The following is a 22,985-nucleotide window of genomic DNA, read 5'->3' as shown; positions in this document are numbered from 1 at the left end:
AATATCAGAAGATGCCGATATATGGGTGGATATACGATATTGTGTACCTATATAGACAAATCTATGTCAAATTACTCAAAAAGAACTTCTTGTGTAGAGTTTCAGACAATTCCGTTAAAAATTTCGCTAAAATTATCAAAATACCGAATATCGGGAGGTACCGTTATATGGGGGCTATACGATATCGTGGACCTATATAGATAATTCTCTTTCAGGGGGTAAACTACTCACAAAAGACTCATTGTGTAGAATTTCGTTAAAAATTGTGGCTGAAATCATCAAAATAGCGAATATCGGGGAGTTCCGTTATATGGGGGCTATACGATATCGTGGGTCTATATAGATAATAATCTTCCAGGGGATAAAATACTCACAAGGAACTCCTTTTGTGGATTTTCAGACAATTCCGTTGAAAAATGGGACTAAAATTATCAAAATACCGAATATCGGGAGATACCGTTATATGAAGGCTATACGATATCGTGGGCCTATATAGATAATAATCTTCCAGGGGATAAAATACTCACAAGGAACTCCTTGTGTGGATTTTCAGACAATTCCGTTGAAAAATGGGGCTAAAATTATCAAAATACCGAATTTCGGGAGGTACCGTTATATGAAGGCTATACGATATCGTGGACCTATATAGATAATTATCTTCCAGGGGATAAAATACTCACAAGGAACTCCTTGTGTGGATTTCCAAACAATTCCATTGAAAAATGTGGCTAAAATCATCAAAATACCGAATATCGGGGTCTACCCTTTATGGGGGATATACGAATTCGTGGACCTATATAGACAACTCTCTTTCAGGGGGTATAGTAGTAGTTTTCAGGCAATTCCATAGAAAAATGTGGCTAAAATCATCAAAGTACCGAATATCGGGGGTTACCGTTATATGGAGGCTATACGATATCGTTGACCGATATAGCCCATCTTCGAACTTGACCTGCAGACAAAAGAGAGATCTGTGCAAAATGTTAGCTTCCTATCTCAATTCGTTTCGACTGTAGTATGACAGACGGACGAACAGGGCTAAATCGTCTTAGAATTTTACGCTGATCAAGAATATATATACTTTGTTGGGTCTAACATGATTATTTCGATGAGTTACAAACGGGAAGACGAACTTAATATACCCTCCATACCATGTATGGTGAGGGTATAAAAATGTAGTCATACACGGCTTCTTACATAAATTTGGTTGATGCAGTCGTTTGGTTTGATTTGAATGAAAATATTGTTTCGCATCGGATCGAATCGAACATTCGTTTTGAATTACATAACTTACAATCAAACATGAGTGTTCCAAAGCGTTTGATGTGTTCAGCAACATGACTTGATCGAGCATGTGAATTGAAGTGAGTAATCACAACTGTGATTTTTATACCCAGAGCCATATGGCTAAATAGGGTGTGCATAATTTAATACTGCCAAAACGTGCCACATCGAAATAAGAGTTTTAGACCTTTGGAGTTGATCTAGCGATGTCCGTCCGTCCGTCTGTCCGGCTGGTGGGCACGATAACTCTAGAAGGGAGTACCCGATTTGGTACATCGGAATATTATCAAACTTAGATCGAGTTCGAAGATGGACAATATCGGTCCACTCCTTCTGGTACCTGCTTTCACCTGCTTTTTCCGGCCGATCATCGGAAGCATAGCTGGTTGCTACCGGACGCGTCCACAGGTTGCGGATAGTGGAACGCCCAATAGATATATTGGGCAGCTGCGAATTAAATAAGCAGTCGCGGACAACTCAGCGGTTCCGGGGGGAGAGTCTCGGAATAAATATCCGAGTGCCGATGATCCCTGGTTCGACGAGGCGAACAACTGGCGCCTCGAATTATCCAGTGATCGGTGTTGGTCTACCGAGGAATAAGACCCCCTAACGCTGGGGTGTTACGTAAACCGCGTTCCTCGGTTTGCAGTCAGGGTACCGACTGTATTCGAACGGTTGCCTCACTGATACCTGGGCGCCTCAGTGAGTAACAGGCTTAGTTGCCAAGTCCTTGCCATGGTAGGGAGGCTATGCCATGGTGGACCTCGTCTCCTCCAAGTCCGACCTTTCATATGGAGAAAAATAATAGCAACAAAAACAAAACCCCAACTTCCACCAACGACACCATTGTTTCCAAAGACCAAGGACCGGCCACAGGACATGATTTCAAATTCGGAAGGGGACGACATACTGAGCTACAGTGACGTCATCCATGACAACATCCAGCGACATAGCGAACAGTTGTCCGCCCTCCTGGAGAAGACAAAAACACTAAGGCTCAGTCAGGAGAGTACTCCTTCTGGCTTTGGAAATGACACACCACTTTCCGATGAGGAACTGGACATCACGGTCATTTCCTCGTCTCAAAGTGGTAAGTCATCTCAACAAGCCACCAAGAACACTCCCAGCGAGACTTGCGCGTAGTCCAAAACCCAGGAGGGAATAACGTCACCAGCAGCCACCAGCCTCGATCGGCAAGACGCCATCATTGTAGGCACTGGCGGGGATCCTGCCAGAAACCCTACCTCTCGTGATGGCGCCGACCCAAAAGAGGTGAAAGCAAAGCGGGGATGTTGGAGATGGTAACCCTGCAATTACCAAAGCTAAAAAAGTGTAGCCAAATTTGAAATACCACTGTTATAAATGGCCGAAATATCCCAAGCGAAGAGGGAGACGAAACTAAATTTAAGCCAACATCTTCATTTTGTTTATTTTTGTTGTTTTGCTTAATGTCACTTTTTATATAAATAGGCCTTTATGGCCATTGTTTATTCCCTTTTTTGTTAGAACCCAAAAATAAGTAAGTCGTGTTAATTTTTATTGTTTTTAAATTAAATATTTTTATTTTTTTTTTTGTAAACTTAATTTTTGTTAAATTTTTAAAATTCTTACAGAGAATAAACAACGACAACTAAACTCACTATTTGTAAACAAACAAACCAAATAAACGCAGCTTTTTATTTTGCCGGAATCCTGCCAGTCTTGTCATTTGGGAGCCAGCCGAGTTTAGGTTTATTCCTGGAAAATAACAAAAAAGGACAGGGGATATAAAAGGTCGGTAAATTACTGCAAAAAATTTATCGGCAAAGACCACGCACAGATAATGGAGAGAGAGAGGATTCTGATCAAGATGAACCTCAAGGTAATTGCTAAGTTCGAACGGAACCACCCGCACTTACCGAGCTGTTCTCTAAACCAGAATCTTCTACCTCTCCTACAATCTGCTATCAGCAGTAGGGTAAACCAACCTGTGGTTCTACCCTCTGCTGAGGGCCCTGCGGAGGTCAGCAATTCCATCGCCACTAACAAGACCACCACGGTCATTGTTCACGAGGCGACGGCCAATGCTGACACTGCTGGGTCGAATCCACCTGCCAAAAAGCGCGGGAAAAATAAGGCCAAGAAGCCGAAGCCCTTGTAGTTCCACCGGAGGCCGATACCTCTTCACGTGCAGCGTTGAAAAGGGGTCGGTCTACGGAAGCACCACATCCTGAGGCCAAGAAGGCATCCAAGGGCCCGGCTTCTCAGCCTTTGCCCACTCCGTCCGCTAGCAGCCGGTCGCGACTGAACCTCCCCCACCAGCCCCTTCAAGCTCTAAGCCTGATAAGGTTCACAAGGAGAAGTCAAGTCACAAACGGCAGGCCAAACAGGACGGAAGAGGAAATACTCGCAAACTATATACCCGGATAATCTTCGGGTAGCAATCATCGACAAGGCTGAACCGGAAGGTAAAATCAGCGACAGTCGATGGTTGCTATTCGAAGATCGTCTGAGAGAGCTTGTCTTCACGGGAGAGGGTGACACACGAAGTATGCAGTTCGGCAGTGCAACCCTTTACAAAGGCGTGAAAGTAATGTTCTGCGAGAACCAGGAATCTAAGGATTACCTGGTCACCGCAGTATCTGGCTTTCGCGATCTCTGGCAGGGATGTGATCTGGCGGCTGTATCCTTGAAGGACATCCCCTGCCGTAAGGTATTGACAGCTTGGGTGCCACCACCATCCGTGGATCCGGCACGCATCCTGACAATACTGGGCAAGCAAAACCCCAACCTCAAGACGGACAACTGGCGTCTTGTCAGTTCAAACACTGAGGGAGGGGGCCTGGTCATCAAGGTATCTATGGATACGGATGGCCAGGAATACCTTCAAGCTCGTGGGGGAAAACTGCATTTCGGCGCTGGATGGATCCGTTTCCGTCTAACGCCGTTGCATTAGGTGGAAGAAAACAGCAGCTACTTAGCATCATGCAGATTAATCTGCATCACTGCAAAGCAGCTCCTGCAGAACTCCTCCTATCCCTCTCGAAAGCTGAAGTAGACATAGCTCTGGTTCAGGAACCCTATATATACAATAATAGGGTAACTGGACTAGGGAGTGGACAGTACGTCTCTTATGCGGTCTCCAATGGTGATAAGGTAAGAGAGTTTAAACCTTATCTTCCTTAGCAACAACAGTGGAGGAGACGTTACGGTAGCGAGATTGGAGTCTAAATCCGGAAGGGTTCACATTTTCATATCTCTATATCTACCGTACGAGCGACCTGACCCACCTGGACATGAAGTAGAGGAGCTGCTCGAAGATCTGGCTGACAAAGGGCATCTAATCATAGGTTGTGATGCCAACGCACACCACTTCCAATGGGGTAGCAACGATACCAACGTCAGAGGTGAGTCGATTTTTGATTTTATCTTAAAATATAATCTCAAAATTTGTAATAGGCTGGATTGATACCATGCTTAGCAGCAGAATTATCAACTCGAGCATTGGGGAAATATACATCAGGAAATCGGTCACGAGGGGCACTCCGCAAGGGGGTGTCCTATCACCATTACTCTGGCTTTTGGTCATCAATAATATAATTATGGATCTAGAGGTAACAGGAACGAAAGTAGTCGCATACGCTGATGACGTCGTCCTGTTAATCGCCGGGAAATTCGTGCAAACAATCTCGGATCTAATGCAAGGAGCTCTAGTCACCTTATCACGGTGGGCGCGTCGCAATGGACTAGGCGTGAACCCATCAAAGACAGAGCTCGTCATTTTCACTAAGAGACGTAAATACCCTACATTTACACCACCGAAACTAGATGGAGTCAGATTAAACCTTTCGCTAGAAGCCAAATACCTTGGCACTATCCTTGACCACCGACTAAGTTGGAAGAGGAACACCGAGGAACGAGCTAAGAGAGGCTCGGTTAAACCACCACTGTGCCATTTCCTGCAGGTTATTCACAAACACTACTCTGAGAAGAACCAACAAAAATGGCTGGATGAAATTGGTTGTACCATCCCCAAACGAATCTGGCCCACGCTCTCGGAGAAGAGAACAAGGTCGCTGATGTCATTGTCAAAACCTGATTTAATACTCGTGGTGGGCATCATCACAGGTCACTGTAAGGTGAGGGCTATGACATCGAAATGGGATAGCGACGGCATTGACTACTGTAGGATCTGTCAAGATGAAGAAGAAATCGAGACAATCGAACACTTACTCTGTCACTGCCCAGCACTCATTAATGTGAGGCATAGGCTAGTGGGAGAACTAGTGTCACATGACTTGTCATCTTTTTCTAACACTGACCCAGTAGTAATACTTCAACTAGCCAGAAGACTCAAGTGGCTAAAGACGACACGGCAAACTCCTCAGCCGTAGATTCTCACTCTACTACACTATCCCTTATCTTCATTTTCTCTATCAATCACTTTTTTCCTCTATCTCTCAAAACTCTTTTCTAGGATGAACACAATGGACCTATAGGTCTCCGAGTGGAGCGGTTGCCATATGGCAATCGCGCGTCCCTTAACCTAACCTAACCTACCTGCTTTCACAGACAGAGAAAGGATAATCCAATTTTGCTGTAACTTTGCAAATCCTAGTATTCGTATCAATGCTATGTCAGGTGCGAACATTTTGAATAAACATAATTCTCATAAAATGTGATGTAAGAATCCGATTGTCTGGTGTGAAGATGGAATATATCGGTCCACTCCTGGTACCTCCCCCACAAAGGGTCAAATTTTTGAATACCCATGAAGCTCATAAAACGCGAAATTAACATTCGATCTGTCGGCACAGTTATGTGGAGGCTATACTAGATATGTGGAGGCTCTATAGCCCATTTGCAATACCACAAGTCCTGCAGACTTAAAACATATCTGAGTAAAATTTTAATAAATCAGATTTCAACAGACGGACTGGCACAGCTAAATCAACATAGAATTGTATGCTGATCAATAATATGTATGCTTTGTGGAGTCTACAATGTATATTTCGAGATATTACAAACGAAATGACAAACTTAATATGCCCTCCATACTACGGTGGTGGGTATAAAAAACAAAAGTTGATTGGTAGCTGTGTCCTATCTTGATTTCTTTGTACCATGGTTGTAGTCATGACACAATTACAGAAGGTACAACAAAGCTCCTAAATACAATTTTTTTCTTTTTGGCGCCCCTATTCTATCAAAACATATACACAGTTTGCATATGTGTGGTATTGTTTTGAATAAAAAATAAAATAATTTGAAATTATTTCGAACTCAGTTTTAGGAGGTAGGAGGAGGTAGAACAGCTTCGTAAATCTACAGAAATACAGCCCTGAGGCTAGACCCGTTGTTTTCATTTTTTTTTTTTCATATTTTTCCTCATTTTTAAAATGAGTTAAATAGCGCGAAAAATGGATGAAATATCTGACTTTTTCCTCAAAAATATGATCCAAACTGTTTAATCTTTCAATTTCATGGCCAAACTGGTTAATGGCTTTAATGTGTGAGCCGCAATCTACGTGTCTTCCAATAACTGGTTTTGGAAATCTTCTGTTTTATTTTTCAAAACAATAAATACATGCACAAAATTATGGTAGAATAATACAGGTAACAGCAAGTGTTGTTGTACAACAATCGTAACAACAACCACATACAAATTAGTTTTTGTACGTAATACAAGTGTCAGAGTTATGTGCCAAAAATGTAAACAAAATAATTAATTTTCAATAAAAAATATACGTTGTTGGAATTTGGATTATTAAATTGAAAATGCAGAAGAATAGCTCTTAAAATATTTTATTTTAATGCTTTAATCTCTCAACAATTCAAGCAATCGCTAGAAAATCGTGGAAAAGGCAACATCCCTTTCAAGTTGAACCCATCAACCAAACAACATACATACATAAAGTATTCTACATTTTGCAATTTTAAGAAACATGAAATATACGAATATATTATCTAACATAGTGGCGCTGTTCCTTAACCGCAAAAAAGGTTTCCAAACCATCGACTTTGACGTTTTGTTAAGTAAAACGGCAATTTTTTGTATTGTTAGGAAAAAGTATGTTCGCATTGCCCTGCAGCGAAATTTTATATCAAAAAAGGTATACCTATTGTATATCAAGAAATGGAATTAAATCACAAAACGTCATATCGAGTTTGACACTAGTATTACTATAGAGTCAAATCAGCGGGGACTTGCTGTTACCTGTAATAATTATACCATGCCCTGAGGCTATGCCCGCTTCCTGTCAGAATTATTCAAAGTTATAGGCAACAGGTTGTTTTCATTTACTTGATACTTTTTGTCCATTTCTAAAATGAGTCAAATAGTGCGAAAAATGAATGAAATGCCTGGATGTTCTCTCAAAAATATGATCCTAAGTGTTCAATCTTTCAATTCCATGGCAAATCTCGTTAATATTATTAATGCGCGCCTAGCAATATAAATTTCTTCCAATCATTGTTTTTGTTTTTATTTTTCAAAACAACAAATACATACACAAAATTGGCAGAAGTCGGGCACACATAAAAAGAATTTTAATCAGCTGGTAGCTCTACCTTACCTTTTTATTGTACCATGGGAGAAATGAGAAATGCATGTTTTCGGCGTCAATAGGCAACAAATTGTATAATTTTGGGCAAAACTGCATTATCTTACTATCTTAGATTCAATTCTGTGAAATAGTCCCAACTCTTTTTCCAATGTAAAATAATCCAAACTAATTTTTACATATTTAAGTCTGCTTGACATTTAACCCCGGTACAGGGTAACATTTTTCATAGTTTATTGAAGCTGATCAACCTTTCTGATTGAGCCATGGTTACAGTTACTTTTGTTGTGCAACAGTACTTGCTGTTATCCTATTATATTGCCACGGGTATATCCATGGCAAAACAATAGAGGTATGCTCCTTTACAAAATCGAATATGATTGCTAAATACTCAACAAACTATATTTCGCACCAAACAAAAATTTATCTTTTTCGGCTTCCTCGGCACGTAAAATATATGTTTATTCCATATCTCAAAAAGATTTTTTAAACTTTTATTAATGTTAACACATAAACACGAAAAAAATATAAAGACTAAAACCCCAAAATAGACATCGAAATTTTTGTCAACATCTTCACAGTATCTTCTATATGGGTTCTGCAGTAAAACGAAAACTTACGCCTGTAATAGAAATCCTTGACCATGATTATAGCAAAATTTTTTTGGGAATTGTTTATTATTTTCAATACGGAAAATTTCATTTGAAATACTTAATCTGTAGTCCTTGATTCTATGTACCAAATGATTCCAATACAATTCTCTAATAGTATAAAAAAGACAGCGATCGGTTAACGCTGAGTACTTTTAGCGATCTGCTCTTTCAATACAAGAATGCTAGCCCTCTGTTCGGGAGGTAGTTGGGAAATTTGTTCATCTGTTAACTGTAAAACTTGCATTATTAGAGCGGCTTTTTCTTGGTCTGATGCGTCATTCGGCAGGCCACAATTTGTGGCCAATCGATTTTGTAATTGCTGCTGAGCAGTTTGCTGAGCACTCTGTGAAAGTCCAGAGGTTCCAGCAGACCTCAATCGTGGATCCATAGGCCTCTGCCGGGGATCGGATGGGAATGGGACTTGTGGAGTACTAATTGGTTGTTGCTGCATTTGTCTTTGGCTTCTATGGTCCATTTGAGGAGGGGGAACCGGATTTGGCATGTTTCGTAAATCTTGGTCAATAGTTCGAACCATGCGAGGATCAATTTGCGGTTGGGATCCCAAATTTACGCTAGCCATAGCCCTTAGATCTATGTCGTTTCCCTGCATGGAGTTAAAATTAGGTCCTGGTACTGGCAGGGATGTAGCACTAACTTGCGTTGGAGGAACTATTGACGACGGTTGCATCGCATTTACAGGTGGTACACCTCCAGCCGATGATTTAGCACCTAAAACGGGAGGCATTTGATTTGCTTTGAATAGCATACCCTGTAAAGAAAAAGTTTACTCATTATATGTATGTGAAGAATAATGATAACGCTCTTGTTTGCATACCAACGCTGTGGGCGGATCGACAATACGCATTACAACCATGGCCTGCAGTAAAGCATATGCCAGTTGGGGATTTAACATAAGCATCTGCCGAGCCTCTGATGGATTATTCTGTATACACAATTTCATTTGTTTCATTAACTCAAACATTTGTTCTGGTGGAAGCGACGCTACTGTTTTCGTTATAATTTCCGGCGCTTGGTCGGGGTCGCAGTGCTCTCCATATGGATTTTCCACTTGAGGTCCTTGCAACAATTGTTGCATTTCCATTCTTGACTTTTCTGTACAAGCATTATCAACTCGCAGAGTCCTTCCTCCAATTTCATACCCGTTTAGATTTCGCATGGCACTCAATGCGGTTTCCTGGTCTTTGTATTCACAAAAACCAAAGCCCTTGGGTTTACCACTTTCCCGATCAAAAACAAGCCTGAAATATAAAAAAAATATTTTAAAAGTGTACCGTTATACTATTTGCACAAGCTTCACCTACTTCAAAGAGACAACCGGTCCAACCTCGCTAAAGATCTCTTTCAACTTTTCTTCAGTCGCTTCGTAAGGAATGTTCCCAACTAAAAACAAAAGATCAAAATAAAACTTGTAATTTCGCTTAAAATAAGTCTACGAACCAAAAACTGAACGCATGGATTTATCCATAATACTCTGATCAGAGTTTTTATCTCCCATTGTACTTTTTTTCTACTAAACTGCTTGGAGGAATCAATCAAAACAAGGATAAATTAAACAATATGTTCTTTATAGGTATAGGCCCGAAATGTAATCGCGATGCGTTCCTTCCTCTTCTTATATGGCATGCAATATAAAGTAATAACACTACTTATACATGAGGTTGGTCCGTTTCAAGGCACGCGTATTATTATTATACAATTATTGAGGTTGCAGCAACATGGCTGGTCAAAACATTTTTGAAATTCAAAATTAAGAATGAATATACTCAAATAAGATGATACTGTTAAAAAAGATTGTTATATACCTCTGAATGATGTAGTTTAAGAAAACATTCAGAAATAAATGTTAAGATCCCTTACTACAAAATGTAAAGTCAAAATGCATTATTTAAATCACAGAACAAAAAATAAACATTACATTTGATTATTAAAATTTCCAGGAAGACTTTGTTATTGTGCCAGGGGGCGAGTTCAGGCTGTCAATATCGCGAGAAATCCACCAAAAAGAAAAAACACAGACAAAACAATAATGTGTTTTGACAGCAAAAGGAGAGAGCAGCTGGTCTATTGTGACCTAGAAACATATAGAAATATAGGAATGTGTACAAATAAAACAAGCCGGCGAACTTTTAAAACCCTCCAACAATTTTTTACAAAAGTATCTGAATTCACACGTCCTTCACCCTTAACTGTTAAACTTTAAAAAAACCATAAAGTGGGTGAGGCCGTTGTATGCATGGTAAAATTTAGAAGGTAAATTCGTTTCAAATAAGCATTCCCATCTCTGCGTTTTCTGTAACTTACTTTGTCAAATTTCACTGCATAAAAACAGGTTCCCATATCTGATTTGTGTGCATGCAATGGAGTTGTAAATATAAATTTTGACAATGAGCTGTTGTCAAATGTATAATTTTGAAAAAATTGCAAACATATGACTGCATGACGTTACCTTCTTAATTTTACCATGGATTCTGGATAAAAGCGACATCTTTCGCTGACAATTTTCTGTACTGAAACTGAAGCCAAATTCGGGCAGTCTTCTACCAGTGTTATAGCATACTTGTTTAAAATAAAATTAAACCATTCATAAACTTATCAGTCTTGGCTTATGAGGCTTGGCTCATAGCTAGGTGTTCAAAAGAACATATTTTACATATACATATTTACTTTTGTTATTATTTTATAATAACAAATAAATATTCTTGGAAGATTACATGAAATTGTAACCATACCAAGGTTGCCCAATTCAAGTTTTCTGTATATCTTCTTTTATTTATATTTATAAACACTAGTCATATTCAAACACGGCTCTGGCATCGTGTTATGATATGTCACAAAATATATCATGCGAAGACTTCAAGCTCCTTATATACCCACACCTTTAGTCTCTGTTTTAGAATATATTCTTCCTTGACTTTTATACCCTCTAAAATGCGTAAGAATTATAAAATATTTGGTCGAAAAGAAATCTAAATTTTTAAATTAAATTGAGACATAGTAATAAGTTGCTGGTTCTGGACAGACCGGACAATTTTCCTACTTCTTTAATTCAGTACATTACATCATTAATGCTATTCTGAAAGCGAACAACGATGATCAAATACACATGAGAACACATGGTACAATGAAATTAAGGTAACCTCATTTCAAATTAAAACTCGCAGCTCTGCATTTTCTGTAATTTACCATGTCAAATTTCAATGCATAAAAGACAGCTCCCATCTCTGAGTTTGTGTGTATACAATGGATTTATCATGGTAGAAAAATACAGGTAGATACATCAACGCTTGGGAACATTGATATGTCAAAATATTTTAAATGTCTTTTCGAATATAAGTAGATTTTATATGCTTTCTCATACGACGTCATTCGGAGGCTCTTATAATTCGCGATTTTCAACAATTTTTACAAAAATTGAAATAATTTTTCATTCAACATTTTCAATTCCAAAATTGGTTTGACAGTTCATTGTCCCAGCAGCTGTGTCGATGCGTCTACCTATATTCTTCTACCATGGGATTTATGAATACAGATTTTGACAATGAGATGTTGTCAAATGTAAACTTACAATCATATGTATGACTTTACCTTCTTAGTTCTACAATGTTGTAAACATATGATTAGTTCTGCCATGATGAGAACATTGCGTAATATTTGTTCGACTGTATTTATCTATTTATCGATACTTGCTCAGAAAAGATAGTCCCATCGATTGTTGTCCAACACTAAGTCAAGTCAAATGTATTAGGTAGCCGCATCATCGCAGCTGACCGTACCATGATATATCAAAAAAATTAAATTATGAATGTCAAATTATGTCTTTATTTAATTTTGTAAAAAATATATTTATATTGTTTATATACATATTTATTTATGTAAATTTTTATAATTTGTTTATTTATACCTGCAAGATAGGATGAGTAATTTTGACGTTCTTAGAACCAATACAATTTGTTTTTTGTTGTATCATCTTGCTTACGCGAGTACCTAACAAATCTGCCTTGCTTTAAATTTTATTATTTACATTTTTAAAAGAGGATTAGGCTATTATGAATTTAATTCGTAATCAAATTCAGCAAGCTGGTCGCACCCATAGTGCATCTGTGATATTCTTGCACGGTTCTGGTAACATTGATTTAGAATATGCCATTCATTTTTATCAAAGCGACAATTTCATTGTAGGTGACAATGGAGCAAACCTTATTGAGTGGATCCGTCTACTACTAGGACGTAATCTAGAGTTTGATCACATAAAAATTATATATCCAACAGCACCTCTACAGCCGTATACTCCGAATGGACGTCAGCTATCAAATGTGTGGTTCGATCGTGACTCTATATCAATAAGTGCACCAGAAAACCGAAGTAGTATGGAAGGAATTTACGGTGCTATTCATTAGATAATACAAAATGAAGTTGCAAGTGGGATTCCTTTGAAACGCATCATTGTTGGTGGATTTTCCATGGGTGGAGCGTTAGCCTTACATACGGGTTTTCATTTAAACACAGGTCTAGCTGGAATATTTGCCTGTTCGTCGTTTTTGAACCACGACTCTGTTGTATACGATTCTCTTTTGAAACATGCAACAAAAACAACTGATTTGCCACATTTACTAATGTTTCATGGTGATCGAGATCCTTTAGTTCCGATAGAATGGGGTCAGGCAAGTTTCAATAAATTGACTAAATTAGGAGTGAAGGGAACATTTACTACCTTGGCCAACACATATCACGAATTGAAACGAAGCGAATTACTTCAGCTACATAAATGGATATTAACAAACTTGCCACCAGACGAAAACATTACCAATGACTCTTAAGCTACATAACCTACCAAAAGATAAAATAAAGTCACTTTGTAATAAAAACTTGAAACTTCACTAACCTACCTTCAGCCACCTAAAGATTCTCTCTTTTGAGGCATGTCTATCACCGATAGTGCGAACTAGAGTTTTTGTACCCTGCATCATACTACGCAGAATATCCTCGAAATACTAACCTCAGACCCTACAAAATATATGTAAAAGCTTGCTAACATAATATTCTAAATTGATTTGGCTGTCTACTTCAATCATGAGATCTTTCGAACAAATTGAAATAGAAGACTAAAATTTTGCACATATGTGTAAATTCTCAGTATGAAGGTCAAGTTATACGGTATTTTCATTATTAAAGCCACATTTTTCCACAGAATGGTTTCAAATTTGGAATTTAAAACTCGCAATAGATAACCACCACTATAGCAGATGGTCTGTGTAGGCTCACGTTTTGGTATAGCTCCCATTTAACCGTATCGCCCACTATATGCCCACGGCAATGTCGCCAAATTCATCTGAGTCGGTATGGGACATCTTCTAGGATATTTCTGATGCTTGTCTTAAACACATTGCCTAAAGACTACAGATCGATTAAAGACTTTAGAATCACTACTGGGCCTAGCATTTCTCTTAACTTTAAAAACACATTCAACAAGTATGTCGTAGCACGCTTATTACAAGGTCAATCAGTACAGACCGCCTTGCATAAAGTTTTCGGATACATTGAGAAAAATATGGAAAACTCCAAATTTACAATTGCAACTTTCCTCGATGGGGGTGCTTTCAAAAATGTGAACCTATGGTATTTTCACTATCCTGATTTAATGGATAATCAATTGAGGTTGGAAGATTCTATTATTTCCAACAAAACGTCATATACCATAGGAATTGCTAAACAATTAAGGTTTCAAAGAAAACGTTTTTGAAAATAACATGTAGTGATTTTTTTTTTAATATGCCTGTTGTATAAGTGTACTGTATTAAAATTGGTTTACTTAAAAATGGAAAACATTTTGTTATACTTTAAACAATCCTTGACAGTGCTTTGGCCCGTCGATCTGTGTTTTGAAAAAGGGCGCGAATTAGATGTCGCAATTCTTCAGCTTTATAATTTGCTGTTAAAATTCCGGCGCCATCACACCACTGGTCCACAATTTCTTGTAAAGATGCATTGAGAATCATTTGCAATTGCTGTAATTTCATCCAAGATGAAACTTGAAAAGCTTCGTGTTTTTCCTGAAAATAAAAAAAGAGTTGCGTGTTACACATACAAGTAATAACTGCTAATAATTAATTCATAATGATGATGGTCGTCAGAGATGTGAAAGTAAGGATTAAGAACATGAAAAAATGGAAAATATAGCTTTTTCGCTATTTTTAGAATTGAAATATTTGAATTCCGAAAACAAGTTTGATTTGAACCTTTTTCGAAATACCTCAATTTACAATAAAACACACCGGTCATTTCTTGAAAATGCTTGCATGGCGCAATTTTTCATCCAAAAATTGATTTTTGAAATGCTTCAAAGTGCTTTAAATAGAACACATATTTCGGGCATTGGTAAGTGACATAATCATATAAAATACCTTGAATAAGTCCGGCACTCTTTCCAAAATTACACTGATGAGTTCACTCAGTTCACTCGCCACTGCAGCAGATATGTCTTCGAGGGATATAATTCTGCGAATTATATCTTGAAAGAAATCGTTGAGAATAAACGAAAATGTTTTATTGTATATTGTTTCAGGTAGAACATACAACCAAACATTTTTCAATAGTTCCATTTGTCGCAAGCATTGCCGGACCAATTTTAAAGGCGCTGATCCAATCGAGTGCGTGTCGGAGATGTCTGAAATTAAAAGTTGATGTAAAAAACGAATCCCAATTTCTAACTCTAGTTACCTAGATTTTTCATAATTTCCTGAATGATTTTCTGCTGTTTTGCCTCCTGAACTTTAAATAAACGCAGGCCGGTTGACTGTAGCGTTTTCACCAATGCAGGATGCGTTGGAATACCCACGTCCGAGTATTTCGCAACCCAGTTTGCTAGGTACATACAGTTATTGTAGAATAGAACTGATTGTTGCGGTATACTTTCTAATAACTTATCGTGAATTTTAGGCACATCAGAACAGTAGGTAGTAACAATGGTCGATATTATGGGCAGAAATATATTCGATGCATTAATGTCATTTACATCAGTTTCATGATGGGAATTAGGAGGCTGGCGTAATATTCGCTCCATTAACTTTGTCAATTCCTTCATTGATATAAAAAAATAAGTAAACAAATTATTTTACTCTGTACCCTGTTCGTAATAACTTACCAAAGTACTTTTAGATATCATGCATTGGGGAAATAAAAACTTATTATCTTCAACTTCTTTCGCGTTAATTCCTTCACAAACGATTACCATATCCTGCAAATCTTTTTGCATAATGGTTCGGGCACTTTCTAAAATTTTTACAGAGAACCTCTCTTCAAATAGATAGTTGAATTTTTCACCAAAATCTTTTAGTTCTCTATCTTTGTCAGCATCCAAAAAACATATGTCAGTTAACATTTGTTCAAACTTTTGAAGATCATCGAGAAGTGTGGACTCTTGATATTCATCCATCGTGTCAGGAATAGAATACATCAAACACTCTTCGACCAACAGTTTTATGAATTTCTCCTTAATATGATTTCCAATAACTCCAAACACATATTTATTCGTCGAAATCTCGATATTTATATTGGCCAAACATTCAAAAAGTATTTTGACATACATAAATACTTGCTTATATGATGGTCGCAGGGTCTTATTGCCTGCCTTAACTGAGTACGATATATTTATTTGAAAGTAATCATCCTTTTCGGTGCAATATTCGACGGAAACTGGCTTCGTTATTATTGGTTCTAAACAGTTTTCTAAAAGAAAGTCACACAATTTCATGGGATTGTAACGCGCCTACAATAAAAAGAAAATGTTAATAGGGTACATCGGAATAAATTATAAAATCGCACCTCGAACAGAGCTAAAACAGTGTCTTGCAACTGCGTTACATCTTTGGAAACTTGCAGATTTACACTTTTTGCAGAAGGAAATACTTTTTCTGAAAATTGCACCAAACTTTCAAATCGTTGCTGTAGGTTCTGCTGTAGTATGTTTGCCTGGATATGATACCGCACTTTAATCGTGTCATAACATTCACATTTCTGGAACAATAAATCTACATCTGATGAGTTTTCGCTGCAAACTAAGCTCTTAAGTTTTCCCAATAAATCCAAAGCCGTTAAATAATCCTTCGTAGCGTTTGACTCTTCCAAGCATTGGAAAAGGTCGTCTATTTTTAGAATACGTTGTGATAATTTAAGTCCCATTGCAACTTCTCGTAATTCTTCTAAGCATTGGGTCAGTTCTATATTGGCACTATTTAGTGCCATACGGGCGTCACTTCCCACATTTTTTAGTAAATGCTCTGTTTCCCGCAGCAAGGATTCGCCTTCGTCTATGTACACGTCAGAAGCGGTGTAATTTGGTACAAAGTTAACGTAGTTGTCCTCAATGTGTTTTCTTATGCGGTTTTGAAACCGCCGTATCTGTTCCAGAATTCGCACAATGCTATTTTTAGTACTTTCTGTCGTTGAAAATCCGTGTAAATCATCTTTACCGAGCTCCCCAATGGTAACCATTTTGAGACTTAGTTTTATTATTAATATACAAGAGAGTTGGTTGCGTCGACGATTTAAAAAAAATTGATAGTTTTTTGGGTTGTAACTTGGCAATGTTTTTTTATTTTTCTCTCTTCAGTAACTTCTCTCTTGGAAGTTAAGGTGATTTTTTCAAAGAAACTAACTGTGAAAACTCAATTCAATTTGTTCAATTTGTTAGAGCCTTGGTTGTATTGTATAAGGGATAAGTAAGTCGAATTTCGTCTCAACGATTAATTTCTTCTGATCAGTGTTGCCACCGTATCTGTAAGAACACATATTGTGTGTAATTTTTTGTTGCATGTGTGGCCTGTTTTTAAAAAAAGTTTTACTATTTTTAACACTTTTTGTAATACTTCCCTTCTCAAATGCTACTTGAGAAAGAATAATTAGCTGATGATTTTCGGGAAAGGCAGGAAATGAGCATGATTTTCATTTACTGGAGAATGTTCGACACTTAAAATGCTTGCTTTTCACCAAAATCGTCCAATCAAAAAAGCCAATTCTATTCGTCGTGCTTAATCCATTGTATTTGTAGCGATCTGTCAGTTTCTTATTGAAAAACACTAATCTCTGTAGTAGGGGGTAATATGAAGATAGTAAGTCGATAGGGGAACGCCTAAAAATACAACACAAAACAAATACAACACTATGTGTTAGGGGTATTATAAGTTTGATTGGCCAACAATTATGTAACACCTCGAAATATTGGAAAGCATATATGGATCTTCCTTTCTCGCCGAGCTGAGTCGATCTAGCTTTGTATGTTCGTCCTTCCGTCTGTCCATGTTGAATTGTAATCACTCTACAGGTCGCAATTATGGACCGATCCTCACAATTTTGGAGAAGAATGGAGGTGGAGTTAAGATCAGAGTAAAACCCTATTGTTTTTGGAGATAAAGACCTAAGTCTTTGTTTTAGAAATATTTAGTTTTAGTTAGGTTGAAATGGACCAAAAACAGAATATGTTCCTGATTTTGCAGCTGCTCTATAGGTTGCAGTTATAGACCAAGACGCGAAATTTAGCATGGTGCTAGAGTGTAGGGCTGGTCAGAAGCCTAATATTTTGTTTGGTCATTGGACAATATTTAGCGGGTAAAATAGACCATAACTTTTATGTAAAAAAATACGAAAATTTCCACTAAACCGAGAATTTTTTTAATACCAGTGAAATCACAAATATACTAAAATGTTATTTCTGACAGTTACAGTGCTACGGGAACATCGCAAATTAAGTAGAATCTGTATGTACAAGAAATTGATGGTAGAAATTTCGCTTATAAGTCACAAACCGCTGGACTGATTTTGACAATTCCCACCAATCTGGAATGGCCTCTTGCCAGAAAAGAATAAAATATAAGAAAATCGCGCAAAAATATACCAATAAAAAAGTGAATATTTTTTTGTCAAAAATTTTATCGCATGCGATTTTTATACCCTACAACACTATGTATTGGGTGTATTATAAGTTTGACTGAGCCAAAAATTATGTAACAGCTCGAAATATTGGTTTCCCACATAGGAAATTATATATGGACTTTCCTATTTCGCCGAGCTGATTCGATCTAGCTATGTATGTCCGTCCGTCTGTCCATGTTAAGTTGTACTCACGCTACAGATTGCAATTATGGCCCGATCCTCACGAAATTGAAAATGGAAGTGGGGTTATGGTCAGAATAGAAGCTTATTTCTTTTGGAGATGATCGCATAATATTTAGGGGTTGAAATATCGACGCCGAAGTTAGCATGGGACTAGAGCTTAGGGCTGGCACACTCCTTTCCAACAATGTTAAATAAAATTCAAATTTTCCATTAAACCGCGATTATTTTTAATCCCGACGAAATCACAAATAGACGAAAAGGTCAATTCTGACTGTTACGTAGATGTCGATAGTAAATATATCGGATATATATAGCGAAATGTATACAATGTGTATGTATTGTAATATTTTTTTAAAACACAGGTTGGGGTTATTATATACAGACTGCAATTATCATCCGATCATCACGAAAATTTTCATAAGGGTAGGGTTAGGCTCAGAAGGGCTAGGCCTATTGTTTTTAAAGATGTCTGCAATATAAATTTAGGGGTTGAAATGGACCAACAACTGATTTTGCATCCGTTATAAAGGTCACAAATAGACCCCAAAGGGCACGAAATCTCTCATGAAGTTAGAGTTTAGGAAGGCGAGAAGAATGGACTACTACTTTTCTGCGAAAAAATACCAACATTTCCATTCTACCGAAAAGCAAGAAATAACTTAAAAAAATGCTCAAATGGCGAACTTCTGTCTTTTTTATGTTGATTTTGCAAGTCATGTAGATGAGTCTAATTTTGGAGATACTTCTTGGTTCAAATTAACCAAAAACACAAAAATTTTCCTGATCACACAATTGAAAGCTAAGGGTAATATGTGGGCTGTGCTCTATGACATAATTCCAAAGGGAAATCTTCCAAAATGGATTTGGACATAAGGGGATTTCTACCATATTGTAGTGTTGTAGCGTTACACATAGTCGGCACCGCACGGCTATAGCCTTTGCTTACTTGTTTTTAGTTATAGATTATTATATTAATTTGATATAAAATCAATTTCTTTTTGTTTATGGGCCGCTATAACAGCCGATGGTCGCTCTTGATCGTGGCATCAGAATAAATGGCGAATATTATCGTGAAAATATTCTGGAGGGTGTATTAAAGCCTAGGGCACGCAAACATTTTGGCCGCAGACCTTGGACATTCCAACAGGACTCATCACCATCGCACTCAGCACGCACCACCCAAGAATGGTTACAAATGAGGTTCCTCGCTTCATTTCCAGCGTACAATGACCACCAAAATCTCCGGATACCAATCCGTTGGACTATTGTGTCTGGAGTATTTTGGAAAGCAAGGTGTGCACTATAAAATACCAAAGTGTCGATCACCTCAAGCAAGCGCTTGGCCGGGAATGGGCCAAAATACCGCAGAGCAAAATTCGGGCAGCGTATGACGGTTTCATTGGCCGTTGAAGGCCATAATTCGTGTCAAAGGTGATCAATTCGAACAAATCTAAACTTATTCTAAAATTTGATCCTATTTCCGACATTCTTTGCTTTCATTTAATATAATAATTGTACAAATCTTTCTTCAAATCTTCTTTGCAATATATATGCTGGCTCCATGGATAGCTCCATAAATTCTCTATGGGGTTTATGTCTGGACTCTGGGCTGGTGTATCCATGACATGGGGACAATTATATAGAATCCATGATCGCAATTTATAACCCTTGTTTTTAGGATCATTGTCTTGATAAAAATAATAATCTTCGCCTAAGCCGATCTTTCCCTTACAGAGTGGCAAGCTTTCTTTCAAAATGTTAAGGTACATAGTCTGATCCATAATACCCTCTATAAAATACAATACCCCAGGTCCAGAGGGTGGAAATTAACACCACACCATTACTGGCCTACCACCGTGCTTCATTGTAGGCTTTACATTTTTTGGTAAATAGCGCTTCATTTGCCTTACTCCGTACATAAGGTCTGCCATCTGAACCAAAAAGGTTGAACTTGCTCTCTTCCGTGAACAGCACATTCTTCCATAATGAAAAATCGTTTGATATGTGCTCCTTGGCAAATTGCAATCTTACTTCTTGATTTCGCTTACTGATTAGCGGTTTAGGTCTAGTTCTTCTTCAATTGCAATTCGACTTATGCAGTGTATTTCTTATTGTTTGTGGGTAACATACTTTTCCAAAATCCTATTTCAGCAATTTTTGCGAGCTTCGGTGCACTCAAAAATGTATCCTTTTGGATCTGTCGTAAAATATAGTTCTCATCACTCAAGGTAAATACATACATGGTACAATAAAAAGGTAGGGTAGAGTTACCAGATGATTATATTTTTTTTGTAAGTGCGCCCGACTTCTGCCAATTTTGTGTATGTATTTATTGTTTTGAAAAATGATAACAAAATATTTTCAAAACCAATGATTGGAAGACACGTACATTGCGACTCGCGCGATGAAGCTATTAACCAGTTTAGTCATGCCATTGAAAGATTGAACAGTTTGTATTACACCTAAGTCTGTTTTTACACGGTCTTTTTGTACTCGGTTTTGATATAACACGGTTTGAAAATTGAATATTTTTAATTTTTTTACACGATTTTATTCCATTTAGCACGATTTGAAATGTTATGTACTTAAATTTTTAAATTTAAATTTAATTTTAACGCATTAAGATAAAAGGTAAGCCAAAAAATATTTTGTATTTATTCAGTTATTTATGTTTTTTAATTTTGTTAAATATTTTATGTATCCCTAAAAGGAAATGCCAGATAAAAAACTAAAAGAGAAGGCAATTTCTTTGGAAACCAAGATTAAAATTTTAGATCGCCTTCGAAATGGAGAAGGCTCAACTGCTCTTGGTAAAACGTTCGCTTTAAATGAAATGAAATTTAAATGAAATTTTATTATTTGCCGTTTCTGACTTATTTTTTATTTTTATTTTGAAAAGTTTTATGATGATGAGCGTGAAGATAAAAATGAATTTAACTAGCGAAGACTCAAACCGCACAAATCCTGGATAACTATGTACTGATAATTTTAATCAATTTTTAATACATTAAATAATTATTTCTTTTAAGTTAATGTTCTTGAAGAGCCAGAAATGTCCACTCCATGGATCCCATATAACTTCAACCAGGTACGCAAACTAGAGTTTTTTTTTTTTAATTTAACAGTTGTTGTAAATAGACGGCCTTCGGCCGGGTCTTTAGATTTCCTCCTCTGGGTATGTCTCACACAGGATAACGCGAACCAAAGTTTTCTAAATTTGACACTTTTTGTAAATAGCCGGCATTCGGCCGGGGCTTGAGATTTTATCCTCAGGGTATGTCCCACACCGATTAACGGGAACCCAAGTTTTTTAAATTTTATACTTTTTTAATTCCAATGTTTATTGAAAACATAATTTTAATGAACTGTTTAGAATCAAGTTATGCGCGTGGAAAGACCCATATCTCTGGACCCAGAAAAGGTATTGGCACAAATTGTAGCATTTTGGAAAGGTAACATTGTCAGCAATAATTTGGCTTGGCCCCCTAAATGGCCCTTTTTCGTCTTTTTTGGGGTTTTATAAAAAAATCCGGGTCCAACTTTCGATGCTTCTGAAAGTACTCCTCGCCAGCTTTCCAATGATACCTTTCATATGGAACTATCCCTCCTTGATTTTACACAATGGTCTGTTCTTATCAAAGTTAGGATAAAATTAAAATTCACTTTTTTCAAAATTTTCGAAATGAACAGCTTCGTCAAACTACAGAAATTCAGCCCTGAGGCCATGGTAGAAAAATACAGGTAAAAGCAAGTGTTGTTGTACAACAATCGTAACAACAACCACATACAAATTTATTTTTGTAAGTAATAGAAGTGTCAGAGTTATGTGTCCAAAAATGTATACAAAATAATTAATTTTCGATAAATTATTTTAATTTCAAAAATATACATTTTTGGAATTTGGATTATTAAATTGAAAATGCAGAAGAATACTTCTTAAAATATTTAATTTTATTTTTATTTAATATCATTCCCCTGAATGTATAGTTGTTAGCTGTTGGCCCTAATCTCTCAACACTTCAAGCAATCACTAGAAAATCGTGGAAAAGGTAACATCCCTTTTAAGTTGAAACCAAACAGCATACATATATAAAGTATTGTACATTTTGCAATTCTAGGAAACATGAAATATACGAATATATTATCTAACGTGGTGTCGATGTTCCTTAACCACAAAAAAGTTTCCGATTTTTTCTATTATTAGGCAAAAAATAGTGAAATTTTATGTCAAAAATGGGTATACCTATTGTATATCAAGAAATGGAATTAAATCACAAAACGTCATATCGGGTTTGACACTAGTATTACTATAGAGTCAAAACAGCTGGGACTTGCTGTTACCTGTAATAATTATACCATGCCCTGAGGCTATGCC

At 37.2% G+C, this 22,985-nt stretch overlaps 4 protein-coding genes across 5 annotated transcripts; 2 read left to right on the top strand and 2 right to left on the bottom strand.

The window, feature by feature from the left end:
- The first annotated feature begins 3,125 nt into the window (after window positions 1-3,125).
- On the top strand, window positions 3,126-5,744 carry LOC131804232 (uncharacterized). Of its 2 annotated transcripts, none has more exons than XM_059126804.1 (3): window positions 3,126-4,419; window positions 4,459-4,670; window positions 4,723-5,744. In XM_059126804.1, exons 1-3 carry the CDS (start codon window positions 4,397-4,399, stop codon window positions 5,655-5,657), a joined length of 1,170 nt encoding a protein of 389 aa, XP_058982787.1. In that variant the 5' UTR covers window positions 3,126-4,396; the 3' UTR covers window positions 5,658-5,744. The 2 variants fall into 2 exon arrangements, with proteins under 2 accessions (XP_058982787.1, XP_058982786.1); XM_059126803.1 differs by having other exon boundaries at window positions 3,127-4,419; window positions 4,450-4,670.
- Window positions 5,745-8,473: 2,729 nt separating this feature from the next.
- On the bottom strand, window positions 8,474-10,130 carry LOC131804231 (cleavage stimulation factor subunit 2 tau variant-like). The gene is made up of 4 exons (XM_059126802.1): window positions 9,938-10,130; window positions 9,802-9,880; window positions 9,315-9,738; window positions 8,474-9,248 (listed from the first exon to the last, which is right to left on the bottom strand). The coding sequence occupies exons 1-4, from the start codon at window positions 9,993-9,995 to the stop codon at window positions 8,616-8,618; spliced, it is 1,194 nt and encodes a 397-aa protein (XP_058982785.1). The 5' UTR covers window positions 9,996-10,130; the 3' UTR covers window positions 8,474-8,615.
- Window positions 10,131-12,511: 2,381 nt separating this feature from the next.
- LOC131804210 (lysophospholipase-like protein 1) lies at window positions 12,512-13,537 on the top strand. Its single transcript, XM_059126717.1, is given in 2 exon segments — window positions 12,512-12,622; window positions 12,680-13,537. Coding segments are annotated over 2 exon segments (714 nt in total). The 5' UTR covers window positions 12,512-12,546; the 3' UTR covers window positions 13,318-13,537.
- A 706-nt stretch (window positions 13,538-14,243) lies between these two features.
- LOC101899592 (centromere/kinetochore protein zw10) lies at window positions 14,244-17,219 on the bottom strand. Its single transcript, XM_005185549.4, has 5 exons — window positions 16,322-17,219; window positions 15,642-16,265; window positions 15,218-15,575; window positions 14,902-15,164; window positions 14,244-14,550 (listed from the first exon to the last, which is right to left on the bottom strand). The coding sequence occupies exons 1-5, from the start codon at window positions 16,988-16,990 to the stop codon at window positions 14,338-14,340; spliced, it is 2,127 nt and encodes a 708-aa protein (XP_005185606.2). The 5' UTR covers window positions 16,991-17,219; the 3' UTR covers window positions 14,244-14,337.
- Window positions 17,220-22,985: the final 5,766 nt, after the last annotated feature.

Source organism: Musca domestica, unplaced genomic scaffold (assembly GCF_030504385.1).
Source record: "Musca domestica strain aabys unplaced genomic scaffold, Musca_domestica.polishedcontigs.V.1.1 4, whole genome shotgun sequence".
Lineage (NCBI taxonomy): Eukaryota > Metazoa > Arthropoda > Insecta > Diptera > Muscidae > Musca > Musca domestica.
Note: the sequence above shows the minus strand (reverse complement) of the source record. Positions and strands in the feature narration are given on the sequence as shown.

Bases quoted from the DNA above. Each gene is read 5' to 3' on its own strand.
- LOC131804232 (XM_059126803.1), top strand. From the start codon at position 4,397: ATGCGGTCTCCAATGGTGATAAG. The intron at 4,420-4,449 runs GTAAGAGAGTTT...TATCTTCCTTAG, and splicing joins CGGTCTCCAATGGTGATAAG to CAACAACAGTGGAGGAGACG. The intron at 4,671-4,722 runs GTGAGTCGATTT...AATTTGTAATAG, and splicing joins CAACGATACCAACGTCAGAG to GCTGGATTGATACCATGCTT.
- LOC131804231 (XM_059126802.1), bottom strand. From the start codon at position 9,995: ATGGGAGATAAAAACTCTGATCAGAGTATTATGGATAAATCCATGCGT. The intron at 9,881-9,937 runs GTTCGTAGACTT...TTTTGTTTTTAG, and splicing joins ATCCATGCGTTCAGTTTTTG to TTGGGAACATTCCTTACGAA. The intron at 9,739-9,801 runs GTAGGTGAAGCT...TTTATATTTCAG, and splicing joins GGACCGGTTGTCTCTTTGAA to GCTTGTTTTTGATCGGGAAA.
- LOC101899592 (XM_005185549.4), bottom strand. From the start codon at position 16,990: ATGGTTACCATTGGGGAGCTCGGTAAAGATGATTTACACGGATTTTCA. The intron at 16,266-16,321 runs GTGCGATTTTAT...TTTTTATTGTAG, and splicing joins CTGTTTTAGCTCTGTTCGAG to GCGCGTTACAATCCCATGAA. The intron at 15,165-15,217 runs GTAACTAGAGTT...TTTTAATTTCAG, and splicing joins GGAAATTATGAAAAATCTAG to ACATCTCCGACACGCACTCG.